General features: G+C 44.6%; 1 protein-coding gene and 1 gene segment (V, D, J or C); one reads left to right on the forward strand and one right to left on the reverse strand.

Annotated features, from left to right (window-relative positions):
• Nucleotides 1–10,453: 10,453 nt before the first annotated feature.
• LOC122864739 lies at nucleotides 10,454–11,322 on the reverse strand. The segment is given in 2 exon segments: nucleotides 10,454–10,920; nucleotides 11,310–11,322. Coding segments are annotated over 2 exon segments (318 nt in total).
• Nucleotides 11,323–11,878: 556 nt separating this feature from the next.
• Nucleotides 11,879–21,525, forward strand: LOC122864740. The gene is made up of 5 exons (XM_044172352.1): nucleotides 11,879–11,982; nucleotides 12,090–12,408; nucleotides 17,375–17,379; nucleotides 20,772–20,852; nucleotides 21,185–21,525. Exons 1-5 carry the CDS (start codon nucleotides 11,892–11,894, stop codon nucleotides 21,523–21,525), a joined length of 837 nt encoding a protein of 278 aa, XP_044028287.1. The 5' UTR covers nucleotides 11,879–11,891.
• Nucleotides 21,526–21,841: the final 316 nt, after the last annotated feature.

Consider the following 21,841-nt stretch of genomic DNA (forward strand, 5'->3'; position numbering starts at 1 on the left):
ATCAATAGCCCATTACAATCCTATCTGATTTGCAAGTTAATCAACACGAATCCAACCTGTGACAGCTAAGGAGAAAAGGATTGGTCATGACCTTTGACCTTAGCTTCATACTGGATTATAGCTATTTCAAATATTTCCAAAAGAAAATATGAAGACCCAGATCAGCATCAGAAACCTTCATGACCAAAGCTTGTCCAAACACATTTTAGAAAACATTTTAAATATATAAAGTTATGTCATCGAAAGGAAACATAAATATCAATTAGAATGACAAGAAAAGACACAAGTGACCTATTAATATAACAATAGCTACAGTATATATAACTATAACTGCATATATTTAAAGCACACACAATAAAACAACAAATGCATTGAGACTGAAAGTTAATTCTTAATCTTGGAAACAGCTAAACCTCTGCACAACGTCCATCCACTAACTGTTGTGGGGCTTTCAATCATATCACATGATCTTCCTCAGCAGATGGACATTCAATCACTTACAGCATATCAAGTGTTGCAGGAAGCATTAAAAACAAACAGAAGGGCAAACAATGAATATCAACCTCTTAAAGCGAAATAAATGTGTTATGAAGAACATCAAATTCTGTAAAGCTTCATTTACACATCAGTATCAAGGTGAGAGCCTGAGAGAGCAGATGAAGATGAACACTAAGACTGAAAAGCTGTAAATACAGGAATTGCAGAATGTACCAGCAAACTAGAAGTACAATATGCAGAGCAACCACAGCTCCTGTGGCATGTGTGTATGTCTGTGTAACACTGCTACATGGAGTTAAACGTTTATAAAAGTTATACATAAGTTACAGCACGACCCTCTGTGTTCCTACAGAGGTATTGGAGAGGAGAGGACACTGGACCTGCTGTATGCTAACGTTAAGGACGCATACAGCTCTTGCCCCCTCTGGGTAGGTCAGATCACAACCTGGTTCACCTCAAACCCTGCTATGTGCCTCTGGTTAAAAGGCAGCCTGTGACCACAAGGACAGTGAGGAGATGGTCAGGGGAGGCCTACGAGACACTGCAGGAATGTTTTGAGGTGACAAACTGGGATGCACTCTGTGAGCCTCATGGAGAGGACATTGACGGGTTCACTGAGTGCATCACTGGCTACATTAACTTCTGTGTGGACTGCAATGTCCCAACCAAGATGGTCCATTGTTATCCAAATAACAAACCGTGGGTAACAAAGGACATCAAGGACATTCTGAATGCCAAGAGGAGGGCCTTTACTGATGGCAATAGGGAGGAGGTGAGGGCAATCCAAGCTGACCTGAAGGTGAAGATCAGGGAAGCCAAGGAGAAGTAAAGGAGGAAGCTGGAATGGAAACTCCAGCAGAACAACATGAGGGAGGTCTGGAGTGGCATGAAGACCATCACTGGCTTCAGACCGACTGGCAGCAGAGGGGTTGAAGGCAGCTTGCACAGGGCCAACGAACTTAATCTGTTCTTTAACAGATTCGACACACTGGCTCCTGCTCATCCCCCCTCTAACTCAGCTGCTGTCGGCCCTCAAGCTCCTCTGAGTGTACCTGACTGCTGACCAGGTGAGAGGACAGCTGATGAAGCTCCACTCAAACAAGGCTGCAGGCCCCAATGGTGTTAGCCCCGGGGTGCTAAAAACCTGTGCCCCCCAGCTATGTGGAGTCCTTCAGCATGTCTTCAACCTGAGCCTGAGTCTTCAAAGGGTCCCCATTCTGTGGAAGACATCTTGCCTCGTTCCTGTGCCGAAGACGCCGCGTCCCAGTGGCTCCAAGGACTACAGACCGGTGGCACTGACCTCCCACATAATGAAGACCCTGGAGAGACTGGTGCTGGATCAGCTGCTGCCCATGGTCAGACCCCTCCTGACCCCTTCAGTTTGCCTACCAGCCCCGGCTGGGAGTTGAGGACGCCATCATCTTCCTGCTTAACCGCATCCACACCCACCTGGACAGGCCGGCAAGCACGGTGAGGATCATGTTTTTTGACTTCTCCAGTGCTTTCAACACCATCCGGCCTACCCTGCTGGGTGAGAAGCTGGCTGCGATGCAGGTGGATGCCCCCCTTGTGTCCTGGATTGTGGACTACCTGACTGGCAGACCACAACACGTGCGCCTGCAGCACTGTGTGTCGGACAGCGTGGTCAGCAACACTGGGGCCCCTCAGGGGACTGTCCTCTCTCCCTTCCTCTTCACCATCTACACCACGGACTTCAGCTACCACACAGAGTCCTGCCACCTTCAGAAGTTTTCTGATGACTCTGCTGTGGTGGGATGTATCAGCGGTGGTGATGAGATGGAGTACAGGGCTGTGGTGGGTAACTTTGTCTCATGGTGTGAGCAGAACCATCTGCAGCTCAATGCCACAAAGTCAAAGGAGCTGATTGTGGATCTACGGAAGGCCAAGACACCAGCGACCCATCCAGGGGGTCAGTGTGGACATTGCGGAGGACTACAAGTACCTGGGAGTACACTTCGATAACAAACTGGACTGGACCAAGAACACTCAAGCTGTTTACAGGAAGGTCCAGAGCCGCCTCTATTTTCTGAGGAGGCTGAGGTCCTTCAACATCTGCCGGACAATGCTGAAGATGTTTTATGAGTCTCTGGTGGCCAGTGCTATCCTGTATGCTGTTGCATGCTGGGGCAGCAGGTTAAGGGTAGCGGACGCAAACAGACTCAATAAACTGATCCGTAAGGCCAGTGACATTGTGGGGGTGGAGCTGGACTCTCTGGCGGTGGTGTCAGAGAGGAGGATGCTGGCCAAACTACATGCCATCTTGGACAGTGTCTCCCACCCGCTCCATGACGTACTGGTCAAGCAAAGGAGCACCTTCAGCTGAAGACTCATCCCACCAAAAAGCACCACAGAGCGCCACAGGAAGTCATTCCTGCCTGTGGCCATCAAACTCTAACTCCTCCCTCAAAGGGTTAGTCTGTATGACCCTAGGTCACTAAACTGCACATTGATCATTACATCTCTGCCATAATTGAATAACTGTGCAATATTCTGTGTACTACTCCTGTGCAATATTAGTTTCCCCATGTTAGTTTTTCTTATTTATTGTTATTGGTATTATACACCTCTATTACTCTCGACAGTACATGCACCTCTGCTTATTACTTATTACTTATTTTGTTACATTGTATTATTATACTGTACTATCATCATCAACCGGTAAACCCACTTGGTACTTGACACTTAGTTTATCTTATACCTATACCAACCTGATACTTAATTTATTTTCAGACCTGTTTTGATAGTGTTTTATAGTGTATCATATTGTTTGCTAGTACTTTCTCCTGTGTGCACTGACATAAAGGCAAGCTACTGTAACAAAGAGTTTCCCTACAGGGATCAATAAAGTATTTCCGATTCTGATTCTGATTGCAAAAAGATGGAGGTGTAAATACAGTGACATAGGTATAAATCAGGTTGTACTGACAGAGCTATCAGATGTGATAATGATGGGAATAATCTTGCTCTGCCTGCATCTTAGATTAAAACGGAGATGGTTCCTGTGGTCTGCTAATTTCCTGGCTGTGTTTTCGAGTTCCCGAACCAGATCCACGGTTTTCTGCCCAAAATTCTTCAAAATAAGATGGTGTAGTCCCTCATTCGTCCAGGAGTGTTCTATCCTAGAAAAGGTTTCAGTCGTAGTCACCTGGACACTGTTTTCAGAATCAAGATGTTTCAGCTCCCATCAGGAAGTCATTCTCAATTGTGAAAAAATGGGACGGGAACTAGAAATTTAAGCTACTCTGTGTTACATTAACCCTGCCCTCAGCCCACATTAGCAGACCACAGGAACCATCTCTGTTGTAATCTAAGATGCAGGCAGAGCAAGATTATTCCCAAGAGCCTACAGATTAAACCACCAGTAAAAGGACACAGAGCAGAGAAGATTTGGAGAAGAAACCTGACCCAGATGCTTAGTGAAAGGATCAGGGAAAACAACTCAAGAATAGACAATTTGAAGAACAGAACAGAATTTTTGCAGAAGAAGTTAACAAGCATTGTCCCAGAAGAAATCCTCAAGAGATTGATGGATTTTACACAGGTAGCACAGGGTGCACAACATAGGAAGAGCAAGGAGCGGCAAATTAAGAAATTTAACATCCTTTTGAATAAGAAGAATCTAGGGAAGGACCAGCACAACAGGAGATCAGGGACTGAACAAAGGGAGACGTGTGTTAACAGAAACAATTGGAACAAAAACTTATCAGACCGCATCCTAACACAGGCGGAAAAAGATGTGCTCTCCAAAGGGCTCAACTTTTCAGTTACATCCAACCACATCCCTACAGTGGACTACATCACAGCCACAGAAACAGCCATTAGGAAGAACACGATGACAGAAGCAGAGGCTGCAGACCTGAGGCTACGTGTCACAGTAACACTAAAGAGTGCCAAACCGCCTCCTTCCAACATTACATCCGAAGAGAGGAGGGCACTCTCAGCACTGCAGAAGGATCACAGCATAAACATTCTACCAGCAGACAAGGGTCGCTGCACTGTGATTCTGAACACAGCCGATTATGAAAACAAGGTCAACAACCTTATTGAAGACACAACCGCATATCAAAAACTTTCCAACCAATGGCTACAAGAAGAAGGTTATAGACTGTCTACAGAAGCTTGAGAAGGAGGAGGTAATAGACAGGCCTCTGTACTACAGACTATACCCTGGGGAAGCCATTCCTTGTATCTATGGCCTTCCCAAAATTCACAAAGTGAATGTTCCACTCAGACCCATCGTGTGCAGCACAGATTCCATCACATACAACGTAGCCAAACATTTGACTACAATCTTGGCTCCGCTGGTGGGGAACACAGTACATCATGTGGAAAACACACAGAAACTTGTGGACAAAGTGAAACATCTCCAGTTGGACCCAGATGACGTAATGGTTTCTTATAATGTTGTGTCCTTGTTCACCTGCATCCCGACCTCAGAAGCAGTGACAGCGGTGAGGAGAAGACTGCAGGAGGACTCCACCTTGCAGCAAAGGACCAAGCTTACACCTGAACACATATGCAAACTATTAGACATCTGTCTCAACACAACCTACTTCCAATTCCAGGGACACTTCTACAGACAGATTCACGGCTGTGCTACGGGCTCTCCGGTCTCTCCCATCGTGGCCAACCTGTACATGGAACAGTTTGAGAAGAAGGCATTATCCTCGTTCCCGGGCACACCACCAAGTCATTGGCACCACTACGTGGATGACACCTTTGTGAAAATCAAGAAACAAGACTTGGAAGCGTTCTCAGAGCATATCAATACTGTGGACCCCAACATCAAGTTAACGCGAGAGGACGCCAAAGAGAACCGCTTGGCCTTTCTTGATTGTTCTACACTCAGAGGAGAGGACGGAAAACTCCAGATAGAAGTGTATAGGAGACCAACACATACGGATCAATACTTGCTCTTTGACTCACACCATCCATTACAGCACAAGCTGGGTGTAATCCGGACATTACAACATAGAGCCCAAGAAGTGCCCTCCGGCTCAGAGGCTCAGAGGGTAAGAAGAAAGAGGAAAGGCATGTCCAGAATGCACTCTCAGCCTGTGATTATCCTACTTGGACTATCAATAAAGTTAAAAGAGCCAAAAAACAGGAAAAAAGTGTAACAGAACCAAGAAGGAACGGTGTCTCCAGTCCTTATGTATCTGGACTGTCTGAAAAACTACAAAGGATCTTTAGACAGCATGATGTTCCTGTTTTCTTTAAACCAGGCAACACAAAAACAGAGCAATGTCGTCTACTAAATTCAGTGCAGTGAGGAAAACCGCAAAGAACGGTACATAGGTGAGACCAAACAGCCACTTCACAAAAGACTTTATCAGCACAGACGACACGCTAACTCAGGATTACAGAGCGCCATGCATTTGCATCTAAAAGCTACAAACCACACATTTGAAGACAGCGAGGTGAAGATTCTAAGTAGAGAGAAGAGTTGGTTTGAACGGGGTGTCAAGGAAGCCATTTTTGTGAAAAAAGAGAACCCCTCTTTGAACAGAAATGGTGGTCTGAGATTCAATCTGCCCAAAGTCTATCACAGTGTATTAACACCTTGGTCACTCCAATCACATGCTAATCAGGTACTTAACAGTGATGAGGTAGGTGCAGCCAGAAAACAATAGGCCTGATTACAGATTACTGGGCCATCTTGGAAACAATTAGGTCAGTTTCAGGTGAAACTAGCTATTAACAGATACTCAGGTAGATTCCTTTTACTGGTGGTTTAATCTGTAGGCTCTTGGGTATAATCTTGCTCTGCCTGCATCTTAGATTACAACAGAGATGGTTCCTGTGGTCTGCTAATGTGGGCTGAGGGCAGGGTTAATGTAACACAGAGTAGCTTAAATTTCTAGTTCCCGTCCCATTTTTTCACAATTGAGAATGACTTCCGGATGGGAGCTGAAACGTCTTCATTCTGAAAACAGTGTCCAGATGACTACGACAGAAACCTTTTCTAGGATAGAACACTCCTGGACGAATGAGGGACTACACCGTCTTATTTTGAAGAATTTTGGGCAGAAAACCGTGGATCTGGTTCGGGAACTTGAAAACACAGCCAGGAAATTGGCAGACCACAGTAGCAAAACTGGGACAGGTAATGAGAAAAGTCTTGGTCATGACCTTTGACCTCAGCTTCATACTGGATCAAAGCTATTTAAACTATATGCACTCAAAATATAAAAATATGAAGACACAGATCAGCATCAGAAACCTTCATGATCAGATCCAGATCAAGATTGTCCAAACAAAACCTGTACATCCTCAAATATCAGAAAATATTGTTTAAAATATAAAAAACTTGTGTCATCTAAAAAAAAAATTTATACGAATTGTAGTAATAACAAAAGACACAAGTGACTCTTTTTGATGTAACTATATCAGAATCAGAATCAGAAATATCCCCGTTTTCCCTTGGGGATCAATAGTATGTACTGCTCCCCGTGGGAAAACGCTTTGTTACAGCTGCTCACTATCACGTCACACAGGAGAAGAAGTACTAATACAATAAAAATAGACATAATAATAAATAAGTCTGCAAGCAAATCGAAATATGATACACTATAATACACCTAATCAAAATAAGTACAAGTGGGTATGTAGTATAAAGCTAAGGAAGTGTACAGTACAATGTAATAATATAAGCAATAGTAGTGCAATCATGTGTACTGTCAAGCTGAGTGTAGCAGATTTAACCAGCTTATTAGGCAATGGATAATGCATCAGCAGTAATATAGTTTAATAAATATCAACAAACATGGAATTATTAAACTGAGAACAGAGTATATTGCACAGGAGTAAGAGAATAATGCACAATATTTTAGGAATTGCAGTAATGTTAATGATCCAATGTCCAATGTGTAATATCAGTGCCAGTTTCCCCGACACTTAGTGGGAGGAGTTAAAGAGTTTGATGGCCACAGGCAGGAATGACTTCCTGTGGCGCTCTGTGGTGCTTTTTGGGGGAATGAGTCTTCCGCTGAAGGTACTCCTTTGTTTAGCCAGCACGTCATGGAGTGGGTGGGAAACATTGTCCAATATGGCATGTAGTTTGGCCAGCATCTTCCTCTCTGACACCACCGACAGAGAGTCCAGCTCCAACCCCACAATGTCACTGGCCTTACGGATCAGTTTGTTGAGCCTGTTCGCGTCCGCTACCCTCAACCTGCTGCCCCAGCATGCAACAGCATACAGGATAGCACTGGCCACCACAGACTCATAAAACATCTTCAGCATTGTCCGGCAGATGTTGAAGGACCTCAGCCTCCTCAGAAAATAGAGGCGGCCCTTCCTATAGAGGGCTTGAGTGTTCTTAGCCCAGTCCAGTTTATGGTCCATATGTACTCCAAGGTACTTGTAGTCCTCAACAATGTCCATACTGACCCCCTGAATGGAGACAGGGGTCACTGGTGCCTTGGCACACCGAAAGTCTAAAACCAGCTCCTTTGACTTTATTGCATTGAGCTGCAGATGGTTCTGCTCACACCGTAAGACAAAGTTACCCACAACAGCCCTGTACTCAGTCTCATCACCACCACTGATACATCCCACCACAGCAGAGTCATCAGAAAACTTCTGAAGATGGCAGGACTACGTATGGTAGCTGAAGTCTGTGGTGTAAATGGTGAAGAGGAAGGGAGAGAGGACGGTCCCCAGTGTTGCTGACCACGCTGTTCGACACACAGTGCTGCAGACGCACATGCTGTGGTCTGCCAGTCAGGTAGTCAACAATCCAGGACACAAGGGGGGCATCCACCTACATCACTGCCAGCTTCTCACCAAGCAGGGCTGGCCAGATGGTGTTGAAAGCACTGGAGAAGTCAAAGTTACCCACTGCAGCCCTGTACTGAAGTTGAAGTCTGTGGTGTAGATGGTGAAGAGGAAGGGAGAGAGGACAGTCCTTTGAGGGGCTCCAGTATGGCTGACCACGTTGTCCGACACAAAGTGCTGTGGACGCATGGGCTGTGGTCTGCCAGTCAGGTAGTCAACAATCCAGGAAACGGGGGGGACATCCACCTGCATCGCTGCCTGCTTCTCACCGCGCTGGGCTGGCCAGATGGTGTTGAAAGCACTAGAGAATTAAAAAACATGATCCTCATCGTGCTTTCCGGCTTGTCCAGGTGGGTGTAGATGCGGTTCAGCAAGAAGATGATGGCCTCCTCAACTCCCAGCCGGGGCTGGTAGGCAAACTGAAGGGGACCAGGAGGGGTCTGACCATGGGCCGCAGCTGTTCCAGCACCAGTCTCTCCCGGGTCTTCATTATGTGGGAGGTCAGTGCCACCGGTCTGTAGTACTTGGAGCCACTGAGACGCGGCGTCTTCGGCACAGGAACAAGGCAAGATGTCTTCCACAGAATAGGGATGCTTTGAAGACTCAGGCTCAGGTTGAAGACATGTTGAAGGACTCCACATAGCTGGGGGGCACTGGCTTTTAGCACCCCGGGGCCACCCCGGGGCCACCCCCGCCATCGGGGCCTGCAGCCTTGTTTGAGTGGAGTGTTATCAGCTGACCTCTCACCTGGTCAGCAGTCATGCACACAGCAGAGGTTAGAGACGGGGGAGAGGGGGAGTCATCAGTCATGAGAGGGCTGTTAGCCTGAGAGCCAGTTGAGGGGGGAAATAGGAATCTCCCAGGAAGATGGAGGAGGGGGAGCAGTGGACTCAGAGGAGTCTGGGGGCCGACAGCAGCTGAGTTAGAGGAGGGATGAGCAGGAACCCGTGTGTCGAATCTGTTAAAGAACAGATTATGTTCATTGGCCCTGTGCAAGCTGCCTTCAACCCCTCTGCTGCCAGTCGGTCTGAAGCCTGTGATGGTCTTCATGCTGTTCCAGACCTCTCTCATGTTGTTCTGCTGGAGTTTCCACTGCAGCTTCCTCCTGTACTTTTCCTTGGCCTCCCTGATCTTCACCTTCAGTTCAGCCTGGATTGCCCTCACCTCCTCCCTATTACCATCGGTAAAGGCCCTCCTCTTGGCATTCAGGATATCTTTGATGTCCTTTGTTACCCACGGTATGTTATTTAGATAACAATGGACCATCTTGGTTGGGACATTGCAGTCCACACAGAAGTTAATGTAGCCGGTAATGCACTCAGTGTGCCCGTCAATGTCCTCTCCATGAGGCTCACAGAGTACATCCAAGTTTGTCACCTCAAAACATTCCTGCAGTGTCTCGTAGGCCTCCCCTGACCATCTCCTCACTGTCCTTGTGGTGGTGGGCTGCCTTTTAACCAGAGGCACATAGCAGGGTTTAAGGTAAACCAGGTTGTGGTCTGACCTACCCAGAGGGGGGAGGGGGGAAGAGGGGAAGAGTGGGGAAGAAGTCCAGTGTCCTCTCCTCTCTAGTAGGACAACTCACATACTGGGTGAAATTAGTCAGTGTTGTTGAAACACTGACATGGTTGAAGTCAACCGAGATTAATTTGAGTGCACTCTGGTGCTGTGTCTGTAGTTGTGCTATGGCGGTGTGAATGGCTTTGCACGCTGATGCTGGGGTAGCAGAGGGGGGGATGTAAACAACCACAGCAATGGCATGTGAGAATTCACGTGGCAGATAATATGGCCGGAGTCCCACAACTAACAGTTCAATGTCTGGGATACAGATATTCTGCTTGATAGTACCGTGACCAGGGTTACACCATCTGTTGTTGACCAGAACAGCAAGCCCGCCGCCTTTCAGCTTACTGCTCCCGGTGTGATCCCTGTCGGCCCGAACAGTCTGAAAGCCGTCGATGGAAACGTTATGATCCGGGATATTCTGGTGTAGCCATGTCTCTGAGAAGCATATCAAACTACACTCACGGAACTCGGTCTGACTCCGGGCTAACACCGTTAGCTTGTCCATTTTATTCGCCAGTGATCTCACGTTGTCCATGACGAGAGAAGGCAGACACGGCTTAAATCTATTACTGTAAGTCCATCCTGTCTGCTGTCCGCCTTCTCAATTTTTCATAGTTTTTTTTGTTCAAAATTTAAAAATGAAATGATTTTGCTGACAGAGAGAAAGAGAGAAAGAGAGAGAAACGGTTACTGAGTGACGGCTGAGAGCAGTAGCAGAGTAAAACCAGTAGCAGAGTCCCAGTGAGTCAGGTCAGGACTGGGGACACTGGTGTCTCCTCAGTGTCTCTGAGAGCAGAGTCTGGTAGCCCTGGGTGGAGCCCACCTTCCTCCACTGGTCTGCAAGGAGCCTCAGGGTGCTGCTCCAGCTGTAGTGGCCGTCCTTCTCCAGCACCCCGGGGCTCCTGCTCTCCTCCCAGCTGCTGCTGCTGCTGCCGTCCACCTTCCAGGCCAGACTCCAGTCTGAGGGGAAACCCTTGTTGGCCAGGCACATGAGCGTGGCCTTCCCCTGCTGCAGCTCCTCGCTGGAGGGGGGCAGCACCGTCAGGGTGGGGGTGACTCAACCCACAACGGAGAGAGGGATTAATAAAGATTATACTAGGGAAAATAAACTCCACCCTGTTGGTCTTCCTCAGATTGAATGAAACTGATCTTAAACGTTTCACTTCCCTTTGAGCTCAGTAACTATGGCAACAGACAGGCATCACTGCTGAACCACGGCAACAGACAGGTTTCAGTACTAAAGATAAAAAGTTTCCACTGGCAGATTTTTACTGAGGCATTTTCTTCATATTCTGAGTTATATATCGCAAAATATTACACATAAGATAAAGACTGTGAGGCTTTTATTGTTTTAACTATCTCAAATATTTCTTTTCTCTATCCAAAACCCAATAAATGATGATATGTGTGTGTTCTCTTCATGTAAGCAGGAATCATCACTGAACAGTCAGGCTTCATTACTTAAACATTCAAATGAATGTTGTTAACTACTGAACTACTTTTTAAAACTGATAAAATTTTCACAATTAAACACGTCGAATGACTTTAAAATCATTAGTCTGGAGGAAAGATCGAGTAATAGCCATGTACATTAAACACACAAAATTATTGCCAGAGGTCTTGAGCCAAAATATTAAAACTTATTTAACTTATTTAATATAAAATATTTTCTTCATACAGTGTAATGCAGATTAGTTTTATACAATGAACTGAAAAGAATGAAAAAATAAAAGTTACATTTTTAGTGCAACAAGATTCTTTAGTGGAGTGGATTTTAGTCTGGTTAACGACAGTGTGAAGCCTTCAAGAATTGTTGCAAATAGATAAAATTTCAAATGTCAGACCAATAATACAATAAGTATTGCTCCATTAATAGACAGCATCATCAGAGTAATCCAAGTCCCTGTTGGAGTCAGTCAGAGCATTTCCATAGAGAGCCACTTTGCATCAGCAGCACTATGCTCCAGTGCTCTGGGAGAGTTTATAGTCCTGAGAGTTGAACACTGGATGACTGACAGCTGTCCTTCATGACAACAGAAGCCACAGAAATCCTCCTCATCAAAAACATGACTTTGATCTCCGTCCTCATCTGGACTCTCCTCTGCTGCTGCTTCACAGGTAAAGTCCAGAGAATCAAGCTCCTCTCCTCTGTGAACATCCGTCCCTCTGAAATGAAGCCGACAAAACCATGACGCTGCTTTATGTTTTTGTCTCTGTATCCTCAGAGTCCAGAGGCCAGGTCACAGTGACTCAGCCTGGAGCAGTGAGCTCTGCTCTGGGAGGCTCCGTCTCCATCAGCTGTAGGACCAGTCAGAATGTTTATGTTTCGAGCAACAAGCACCTTTTATCCTGGTTCCAACAGAGAGATGGAGAAACTCCTAAACTCCTCATTTACTTTGCTAGCACTCGAGCATCAGGGATTCCAGGTCGTTTTACAGGCAGTGGATCAAACTCTGACTTCACTCTGACCATCAGTGGAGTCCAGACTGAAGATGCAGCAGTTTACTACTGTCAGAGTCGTCACTACATCAACAGTCAGTGGTTGTTCACACAGTGAAAAAGCGTGCTACAAAAACCTCCCTCAGTCAGACTGAACAGAAACTGAAGTGACTGCTGCAGCTGGAAGCTACTGCAGAGACTGATACACTTCACTGAGGACACACACACACACACACACACACACACACACACACACACACAGACAATATCATCAAGCAAATTAAACATTTAACCATTGTTGCTTTTAACCACCCATGAATATGTAGCAAAATAAGTTCAATGAGAAATAAATGATCTTGGTGTAAATCAAATGACTTTCTCCATCACAGCTTCTCACCATCCATTTATGTCCCATTATAATCCCATGATGTTATCTGATTTGCCAATGAATAGAAAGGAGTCAAACTGGGAAAGTTAAAGAGAAAAGTCTTGGTCATGACCTTTGACCTCAGCTTCATACTGGATCACAGCTATTTCAACTATATGCACTCAAAGGAAAATATGAAGACACACATCAGGATCAGAAACCTTCATGATCAAAGATGGCCCAAACAAAACCTGTACATCCTCAAATATCAGAAAATATTGTTTAAAATATAAAAACTTGTGTCAACTAAAAAGATGAATAGGAATTGTATTAATAACAAAAGACATAAGTGACCTCTTTGATGTAACTATATCTACATATGACTATAACTGCACATATACAAAGCATATGCAAAAACTCCATCTGCTGAGGAAGGTCATGTAATTCGATCCAAAGCTCCAGAAGAGCTACTGAATGCACCTTGTGCTGAAATGATCATACAAAATGTTTAATTAAATGAAAGAATTATGAATAAAAACATAAATAACTAATGAGAACTAAACTCACACAGTTAAAAGTTTTAAAGTTATATTTTAGTGAAACACACTGAGAGGTTTCAAAAATTAATACACATTCCAATGACACAATAATAAATAATTGAATACAGTGAGACATTAGTGGTTTCATAAGTTTTCATATATTTGAGGTTGAGTATTTTATTTAAATTCAATGCACCTACGTGTAGATTTTGCAAAATTTGAGATCACGTTCATGTTTTGTTAGTTTCGTATATTAATTTGTTATTTTTGAGTCTTTTACTGATGAGTCTTTTAGTTCAAAGCCTGAAAGGATTCTAATTCAAACGTTTGTAGATTTATTGACAGGACTGAGTATATTGTCTTCATGCAAATAAAACATTTACCAAATAGGAATCCTCATTTTCCTCAGGGTTTAGAGATACCTGGGGGATTTTCCATGAAAGGGTTAACCCATGTTAGAACACTCAAAATATAAGTTTAAAAAAGACTACATCTGTTCTAAACGGAGAAAACAGGTAATAAAGTCTTTTCTCTGCAGCTAATAAACTTTAAGATATAATGACATATAAGAATATTTTTATATCTGAAAACCAGTGACCAGTGCAAAAGCAACATTTTAAGCATCATGTAAATAATGACAAATGACAGATATGCAACACTGACATTAAATCTTTGGTGTAAAAATCTGAGATAAGAACCGAGTGATATTATCTCATTCTGACAATACGCATTTGTTTTTAATCCTTTAAACTGTATTGAGTAATGTAGATTTAAGTAAACTACACTTTTAAACATCAAAATTTCCCCCTTTCATCCATCATTCACACCTTGTTTATACCTGCATTAATGTAATCCCAGAGTGTATTAATAAAACCATCACCAGTAATGAGAAAGTCGTACACTGACATCAGTTATAATCTTGCACTGATAAAATGAAGGAAAAGGCATCTTTCATGAAATATGATTTAATTTGAAATTCCGTTTTTATTTTCTTGCAGGATTAACAGCATGAGCATTATTACAACAATGAAACGTCACTACTTAAAGTTGAATAATGTTAAAATGATCTGATGACAGAAAGAGAGAGACAGTGTTGCAGAGTGCAGACTGAGAGCAGTAGCAGAGTAAAACCAGTAACAGAGTCCCAGTGAGTCAGGTCAGGACTGGGAACACTGGTCTCTCCTCAGTGTCTCTGAGACCAGAGTCTGGCAGCCCTGGGTGGCCTCACAGGTCACAGAGCCCACCTTCCTCCACTGGTCTGCAGGGAGCCTCAGGGTGCTGCTCCAGCTGTAGCGTCCGTCCTTCTCCAGCACCCCGGGGCTCCTGCTCTCCTCCCAGCTGCTGCTGCTGCTGCTGCTTCCGTCCACCTTCCAGGCCAGACTCCAGTCTGAGGGGAAGCCCTTGTTGGCCTTCCCCTGCTGCAGCTCCTCGCTGGAGGGGGGCAACACCGTCAGGGTGGGGACGACTCAATCCACTGCAGAGAGAGAGAAATTAATAAAGTTTATATGAGGGAAACTAAACTCCACCCTGTTGGTTGCAGCAGAGGAAGCTACTGGTTCTGTTGGTCTTCCTCAGATTGAATTAAATTAGTCTTTAACGTTTCACTTCCCTCTCTGAGCTCAGTAACCATGGCAACAGACAGGCATCACTGCTGAACCACGTCAACAGATAGGTTTCAGTCATCACTGGCGCCCCGGAGCATGAGGCCGCTTCAGCTAAGCCTGATGACCCGTGGCTCCTCATGGGTGCGAAGCACAAAGCCATGGCCATTTCTACCCCGTGCCGAGCCCCAGTGGATGCACGGTCACTCGCCGGCGGGGGTGATGAGAAGGCTCCGGTGAGTTCGACTCCACGCCAACCGGAGCACTGGACCGTAGCCTGTAAGGACAGACATGGTGCAAAGCGCCCAACTCCTCCACCTTCACATCGGGACCTCCCGCTGGCCAACAGGTTTGACATCCTGGACACGCAGGACTTTCCTCCACTGGAGGGACGCTCCCTTTTTCCAGCAGCCAAGTCTTCCTCCTCCTCTCGCCGCAAGTTACTGAAAGAGGCCGTGATCAGGAGAAGCTCTGGGGGTCTCATTCGTCCTGAGACGGCAGCGAACACCTCTGCTGAGGAGGATGCCGCCCCCTCGCCGCAGCAGTCCCCGGCCACAGCTATCCCAGGAACGGCTGATAGGACTCGGCGGGCTCCACAATCATTGACTCTGCCTCCTCTCATCCCCCCAACTACGCTGATTGTTGGAGACTCCATAGTGAGGAATATCCCCTTCGTTAATGCGGTCACACACTGCTTTCCCGGAGCAACGATCCCCGACATCCTCGAAAAGCTCCCCGGACTTCTGGCTGCACTCCCGACGACTATCACGAAAATCATAGTCCATGTCGGCACCAATGACACCGCCCGTCAGCAATCGGAGCTGACGAAAGCAGACTTCATCCGCCTCTTTGACCTGCTCAACAGCACCGGAAAGCATGCTTTCATTTCGGGTCCAATTCCTACACTGGGTCGGGGAATTGGCCGTTTTAGCAGGATCCTCAGCCTTCATACCTGGCTCCAGTCTGTCTGCAGCACCCATGACGTTGGTTTTATTCACAACTTTAACTTATTATGGGATCGTTCTTCCTTGTTTGCACGAGATGGTCTTCACCCAAACAAGTCAGGTAGTCGCATGTTGGCGGCTAACCTGCAGCACGCTGTGCTGTCCTCCTCACGTAGTTGACTATTTACAACACCTGTTTCCCCTCGCTCTTCTTCTTTCTCTTCTCTGCCCACCATAAACAGCCACGTACTCTCTGCTGTCACTACCGCCCCCTTGTGGACTGATCATAGTGCTGCTATCTGGAGCCCGGATGCCTCTATTGCCACCTTTAACATTCCTGTGGTAATTTCGGACAGGTCCTTAGTGCGAAACAGACACAGCCGACACAGCGACAATAATAACTTAATAAAGATCCGGGCCAGAACCCGACCTCCAGTCTCAACATCAAATCTGAACCAGCACAGACTTTTTAAGATGGCTCTTCTGAATGTAAGATCCCTCTCTAACAAAACGTTTATTTTAAATGACTTTATCTCTTCCACTGAGTTAGACTTTATGTTTTTAACTGAATCCTGGCTACATCCTGGTGATCACAGTCAGCTGGCTGAATTGTGCCCTCCTGATTATGACTGCTTTAGTTGCCCTAGGGTCTGTGGTCGAGGTGGGGGCCTTGTTACTGTCTATAGGAAGCATTTTAAGTGTGACCTCATACCTTGCAATGATTTTTCCTCTTTTGAAGTGCTCATGTTTAAACTTGGTGGCCCCCTCCCAGTCATATTTGCTATTATATATCGCCCCCCTAAACCAGCTGGCTCCTTCTTGTTGGAACTCCCTGAGTTTTTATCCAGTCTTGTGTTAAATTATGATAGAATTGTTCTTTGTGGTGATTTTAATATTCACGTTGATGACTCCTCTAATGCCCTTGCTGCTGATTTTTTAAATATCACTAACTCTTTCAACTTACAACAACATGTGTCCGGCCAAACTCATTCCCGTGGCCACACCTTAGACCTAGTCCTTACTTTGGGCCTGAAAACCCCATCTGTGGAAACCAGGGACATGTTTGTATCTGATCACCTATGCATTGTTTTCAACTGTGAATTAGAGGCTGCCAGTTCTGTCTTATCCCGCTCTAAGTACACACGCGTCCTTAATGAGCATAGTGCCTCAAAATTCTGTACACGGTTCAATCCTCCGGGCAGTGTGTTTCCCGATTCCTCCAACACCAACGATTTGGTTGATTATTTTAACTACCAGTGTTCTTCAACCTTAGATCTCATAGCTCCTCTTAAAAATAGACAAAACTCAAAGACTAGAAAACAGCCATGGTTAAATGACAGTATTCGAAGCTGTAAAAAGAATTACAGAAGAGCAGAACGCAGATGGAAGAAATCACATCTCCAGGTCCACTTTGTGGCCATGAAAGAGTTATTACGCCTTTATAATAGGATGGTGAAGGATACAAGAACATGCCATTTCTCTGCACTTATTTCTGCCCATCAGCACAACCCCAGATTCCTGTTTAAGACTGTGGATCAGTTAGTTAACCCTGCCTCTCCTTGTGCCCCTGCTGAGTGTGATGCTGATTGTGAAAAGTCTCTTTTGCACTTTGCTGGTAAGGTGGAGTTAATAAGATCTGATATCACCCCCAATCCTGCCTTTTTAGATGTGGATCACCCGCTCAGGGCTTCTTTGAGCAATTTTTCTGCTGTTACTCTGCCCGAACTCGCAGACATCATGTCTCTTATGAGAGTATCCTCCAGCCCTCTGGACAAAATCCCAACTAGGTTTCTATTGGAAGTTATGGATTGTATTGCGCCCCTTTACAAATTATTTTTAACAGCTCGCTGTCTACTGGCTGCGTCCCTGATTTCTTTAAAACAGCTTGTGTCCAGCCAGTCTTAAAAAAACCTGGGCTTGATCCCACCCTCCTGGATAACTACCGCCCAATATCCAAATTGCCTTTTATTTGAAGATTCTCGAAAAACTTGTATCTAAGCAGCTCCTTGCTGCTGTGGAAAACTAATAATACCTTTGAAAAGTTCCAATCTGGCTTTCGTCAACACCACAGCACTGAGACAGCCCTTCTCAAAGTCACTAATGACCTTTTAATGAATGCAGACGCAGGCATGTGTTCAATTCTTGTGCTGTTGGACATAAGTGCTGCCTTTGATACAATTGATCATGGCATTCTCTTAGATAGACTGAGGCACTGGGTGGGCATATCTGGAACTGCACTAGACTGGTTCACATCTTATCTGTCCAATAGGAAATTCTGTGTTAGCATTAATAACTTCAAGTCATCCTTTTCCCATATCAAGTATGGTGTGCCTCAAGGTTCAATTCTGGGACCAATATTGTTCTCCTTATACATGCTTCCCTTGGGTGATGTAATCCGCAGACATGGTATTTCTTTTCATTGTTATGCGGATGACACACAGTTGTACCTCCGTGTCAAGCCCACTGACCTTAGTATGCTGAGTTCTCTGCAGGACTGCCTGTCTGAAATAAAAAATTGGATGTCGATAAATTTTCTTCAGCTCAACTCAAATAAAACTGAAATCCTTGTTATTGGGCCCCAACACATCACTAAACAAATACTGCCATCTACTGGTAACCTGTCACAACATATCAAGCCTGTTGCACGAAATCTTGGTGTCCTGTTTGATAGCAATTTATGTTTTGAGCAACATATCACTAAGCTTGTCCAATCATGTTTCTATCACCTCAGAAACATTGCAAAAACACGATCTATTTTAAATCTTAGTGATGCAGAAACTGTTGTGCATGCTTTTATCTCCTCACGCCTTGATTATTGTAACGGCCTGTTCACTTGTCTTAATCAAAAAGCTCTGACACGACTGCAGACTGTACAAAACTCAGCTGCTAGGCTGTTAACAAGGACCAAGAAGTATGACCACATAACACCTGTTTTAGCCTCTTTACATTGGCTCCCTGTTGGTTTTAGGATTGATTTTAAGATCTTGTTGATTACTTTGAAGGCTCTTCATGGCCTGGCCCCAGATTATATTTTAGACCTTGTAATCCCTTATGAACCTTCACATAGTTTGAGATCTTCGGGCAGGGTCTCCTGTCTGTTCCTGAGTCCAGGATGAAAACTAAGGGGACAGAGCTTTTGCTATCAGGGCCCCGAGGCTCTGGAACAACTTGCCCGAAGAAATTAGGTTGTCTGAGTCAGTGTCTTCGTTTAAATCTCGTCTCAAAACACATTTTTATCTGAAAGCATATCCTGATTTTACCTGAACTGGCTGTTTATTTTACTGTTTATTTTATTGCTTTTCTGTATTTCATGTGTTTTATTTCTTTATATTTCGTCATTCACTGTGTTATTTTATTTTTCTTGTTGTGAAGCACTTTGTACTTTGTTTTGATAAGTGCTCTATAAATAAAGTTTTATTATTATTTATTATTATTATAAAAAGTTTTAACAGGCACACTTTTACTTGGAGGCATATTCTTCATATTCTGAGTTTTATATAACTATAACTAACTGTAACCAAAATATTACACATAAGATAAAGACTGTGAAGCTTTTATTGTTATCTATCTTAAATATTTCTTGTCTCAATCCAAAACCTCATAATTGATAATTTGTATTTGTTCTCTTCATGTAAGCAGGAATCATTACTGAACAGTCAGGCTTCATAACTGAAACATTCAAATGAATATTGTAAACTACTGAACTAAGTATTGATCCATTAATAAACAGCATCATCAGAGTGATCCAAGTCCCTGTTGGAGTCAGTCAGAGCATTTCCATAGAGAGCCACTTTGCATCAGCAGCACCATGCTCCAGTGCTCTGGGAGAGTTTATAGTCCTGAGAGTTGAACACTGGATGACTGACAGCTGTCCTTCATGACAACAGAAGCCACAGAAATCCTCCTCATCAAAAACATGACTTTGATCTCCGTCCTCATCTGGACTCTCCTCTGCTGCTGCTTCACAGGTAAAGTCCAGAGAATCAAGCTCCTCTCCTCTGTGAACATCCGTCCCTCTGAAATGAAGCCGACAAAACCATGACGCTGCTTTATATTTTTGTCTCTGTATCCTCAGAGTCCAGAGGCCAGGTCACAGTGACTCAGCCTGGAGCAGTGAGCTCTGCTCTGGGAGGCTCCGTCTCCATCAGCTGTAGGACTAGTCAGAATGTTAATGTTTGGAACAACAAGCACCGTTTAGCCTGGTACCAACAGAGAGATGGAGAAACTCCTAAACTCCTCATTTACTTTGCTAGCACTCGAGCATCAGGGATTCCAGATCGTTTTACAGGCAGTGGATCAAACTCTGACTTCACTCTGACCATCAGTGGAGTCCAGACTGAAGATGCAGCAGTTTACTACTGTAAGAGTCTCCATAACATCAACAGTCAGTGGTTGTTCACACAGTGAAAAAGCATCGTACAAAAACCTCCCTCAGTCAGACTGAACAGAAACTGAAGTGACAGCTGCAGCTGGAAGCTACTGCAGAGACTGATACACTTCACTGAGGACACACACACACACACACACACACACACACACACACACACACACAAACACAAACACACACACATAAAAATCCAATAGTGGATATAAAAACTTTACAAATCTATCTGTGCTTTTAATGCTTTTAATTCCTTTCCTTTCCTTTCCCATTCTCGTATTCAAAGTTCCGACTTTTCCAAGAATATTTCTTTGTTAAGACCTTCTCTTGTTTCAGAGTACAACATTGTAAGAAGTCTGGAAAGTGTCACCACATTGCTGAAGCGTCTAAATCAAGGCTCCAGGCCCAGATGGTATTTGTGGATATACATTTCGTAAACAGCTTGAAAGAGCCTTTAAACATCTTTTCCAGATTTCAGTCGACTCAAGTCACATTCCCAAATATGGAAATCCTCTTATGTGGTACTCGTTCCAAGGAAAATTAATCTAAAACAAGTTAAGGAGTTCAGGTCGGTCGCCCTAACATCACTTGTTCTGAAAATTTTTGAAAAGCTCTTCAAAAACTTGGTGGTCACAGCTTTTGATGGAGAACATGATCCCCTACAATTTGCCCACCGGGCAGGTAAAGGTGTTGAGGACGTCAAGCTCTTCATCCTCAGTACTATATACAAACATCTTGAGGAGCCTACGGTCCATGCGCTTTTGTTTGCTGACTTTTCTACAAGAACACTCAGCTGCACCTTTAAATCAAAAGATTTTAAGATTCCTGATTTTAATTTGTCTCATCAGCTTGTTTTATAGATTTTTGATTTTTTTGACTGACAGTCATCAGAGGGTTCAAGTGAACGGCTGTTTATCTGAAACTGTAGTAACATGTACTGGCTCACCTCAAGGGTGTGTTTTATGCCCTTTACTTTTTAGCATGTACACCGTCGGCTGCAGAAGCTGTAAGGAAGGCAGCTATCTTGTCAATTCTTGTTACGTTCACAGGAGGGACCCAAACGCAGGACAAGGACATGGTAGTGTTGGTTAAGAAAGAGGTTTATTGTAGGAAGGATACTCGTCTTGGAGCTGATGACAGGGAATGGTATCTGATGGCAGCAGGGGAGAGAGAGGGTGATGGAGGAGTGTGGCTGGACGTGGGCGTGGAGAGAGTGGAAGCATGGCTGACAGGAAAACAAACAGGCAGGCAGGAAAGAGATGATCCTAGGACACAGGAGCAATACGGTGAGTACAGGCTGGAACACAGAAACCCGTTCTCATTTCTCAGTGTGTTCCGCCTCGATTCCTCTCCTCGCTCCTCTCCTCGCGTCGTAGTCCCTCCCACCTGAAATGCGAGAAGGTCAGGAAGAGACTCGAGGCGACGTCAATTAAATAAGACATGTGAGTGGCACAGCTGCATCATCTGTCCATTGTTTTGTTATAGCCTACCGCTGTATTGTATGATCTCAATTTCAATTCACAATGTATGGAGACATCTTAGTGAATTCTCATTGCTGCCTTCAGGACGTCAGTATGCTCTACAGTACCTGCATGTAAAAGTAATCATTACTGTCAGTCCATGGTCAGGACTTCGACTAGGCCACTCCAAAGTCTGTCAGCCTCACTAGAATGCTGTATCAAATTCACATCTGAATCCATATAAGG

The sequence above is a fragment of the Siniperca chuatsi genome, linkage group LG17 (genome assembly GCF_020085105.1).
Source record: "Siniperca chuatsi isolate FFG_IHB_CAS linkage group LG17, ASM2008510v1, whole genome shotgun sequence".
Taxonomy (NCBI): Eukaryota; Metazoa; Chordata; class Actinopteri; order Centrarchiformes; family Sinipercidae; genus Siniperca; species Siniperca chuatsi.

What these genes read in the sequence shown, in the direction of transcription:
- LOC122864740 (XM_044172352.1), top strand. Translation starts at nt 11,892, where the DNA reads ATGACAACAGAAGCCACAGAAATCCTCCTCATCAAAAACATGACTTTG. An exon ending in CCTCTGCTGCTGCTTCACAG is followed by an intron (nt 11,983 to 12,089) that starts GTAAAGTCCAGA and finishes CTGTATCCTCAG; the next exon opens with AGTCCAGAGGCCAGGTCACA. An exon ending in CGTCAAGCTCTTCATCCTCA is followed by an intron (nt 20,853 to 21,184) that starts GTACTATATACA and finishes TTACGTTCACAG; the next exon opens with GAGGGACCCAAACGCAGGAC.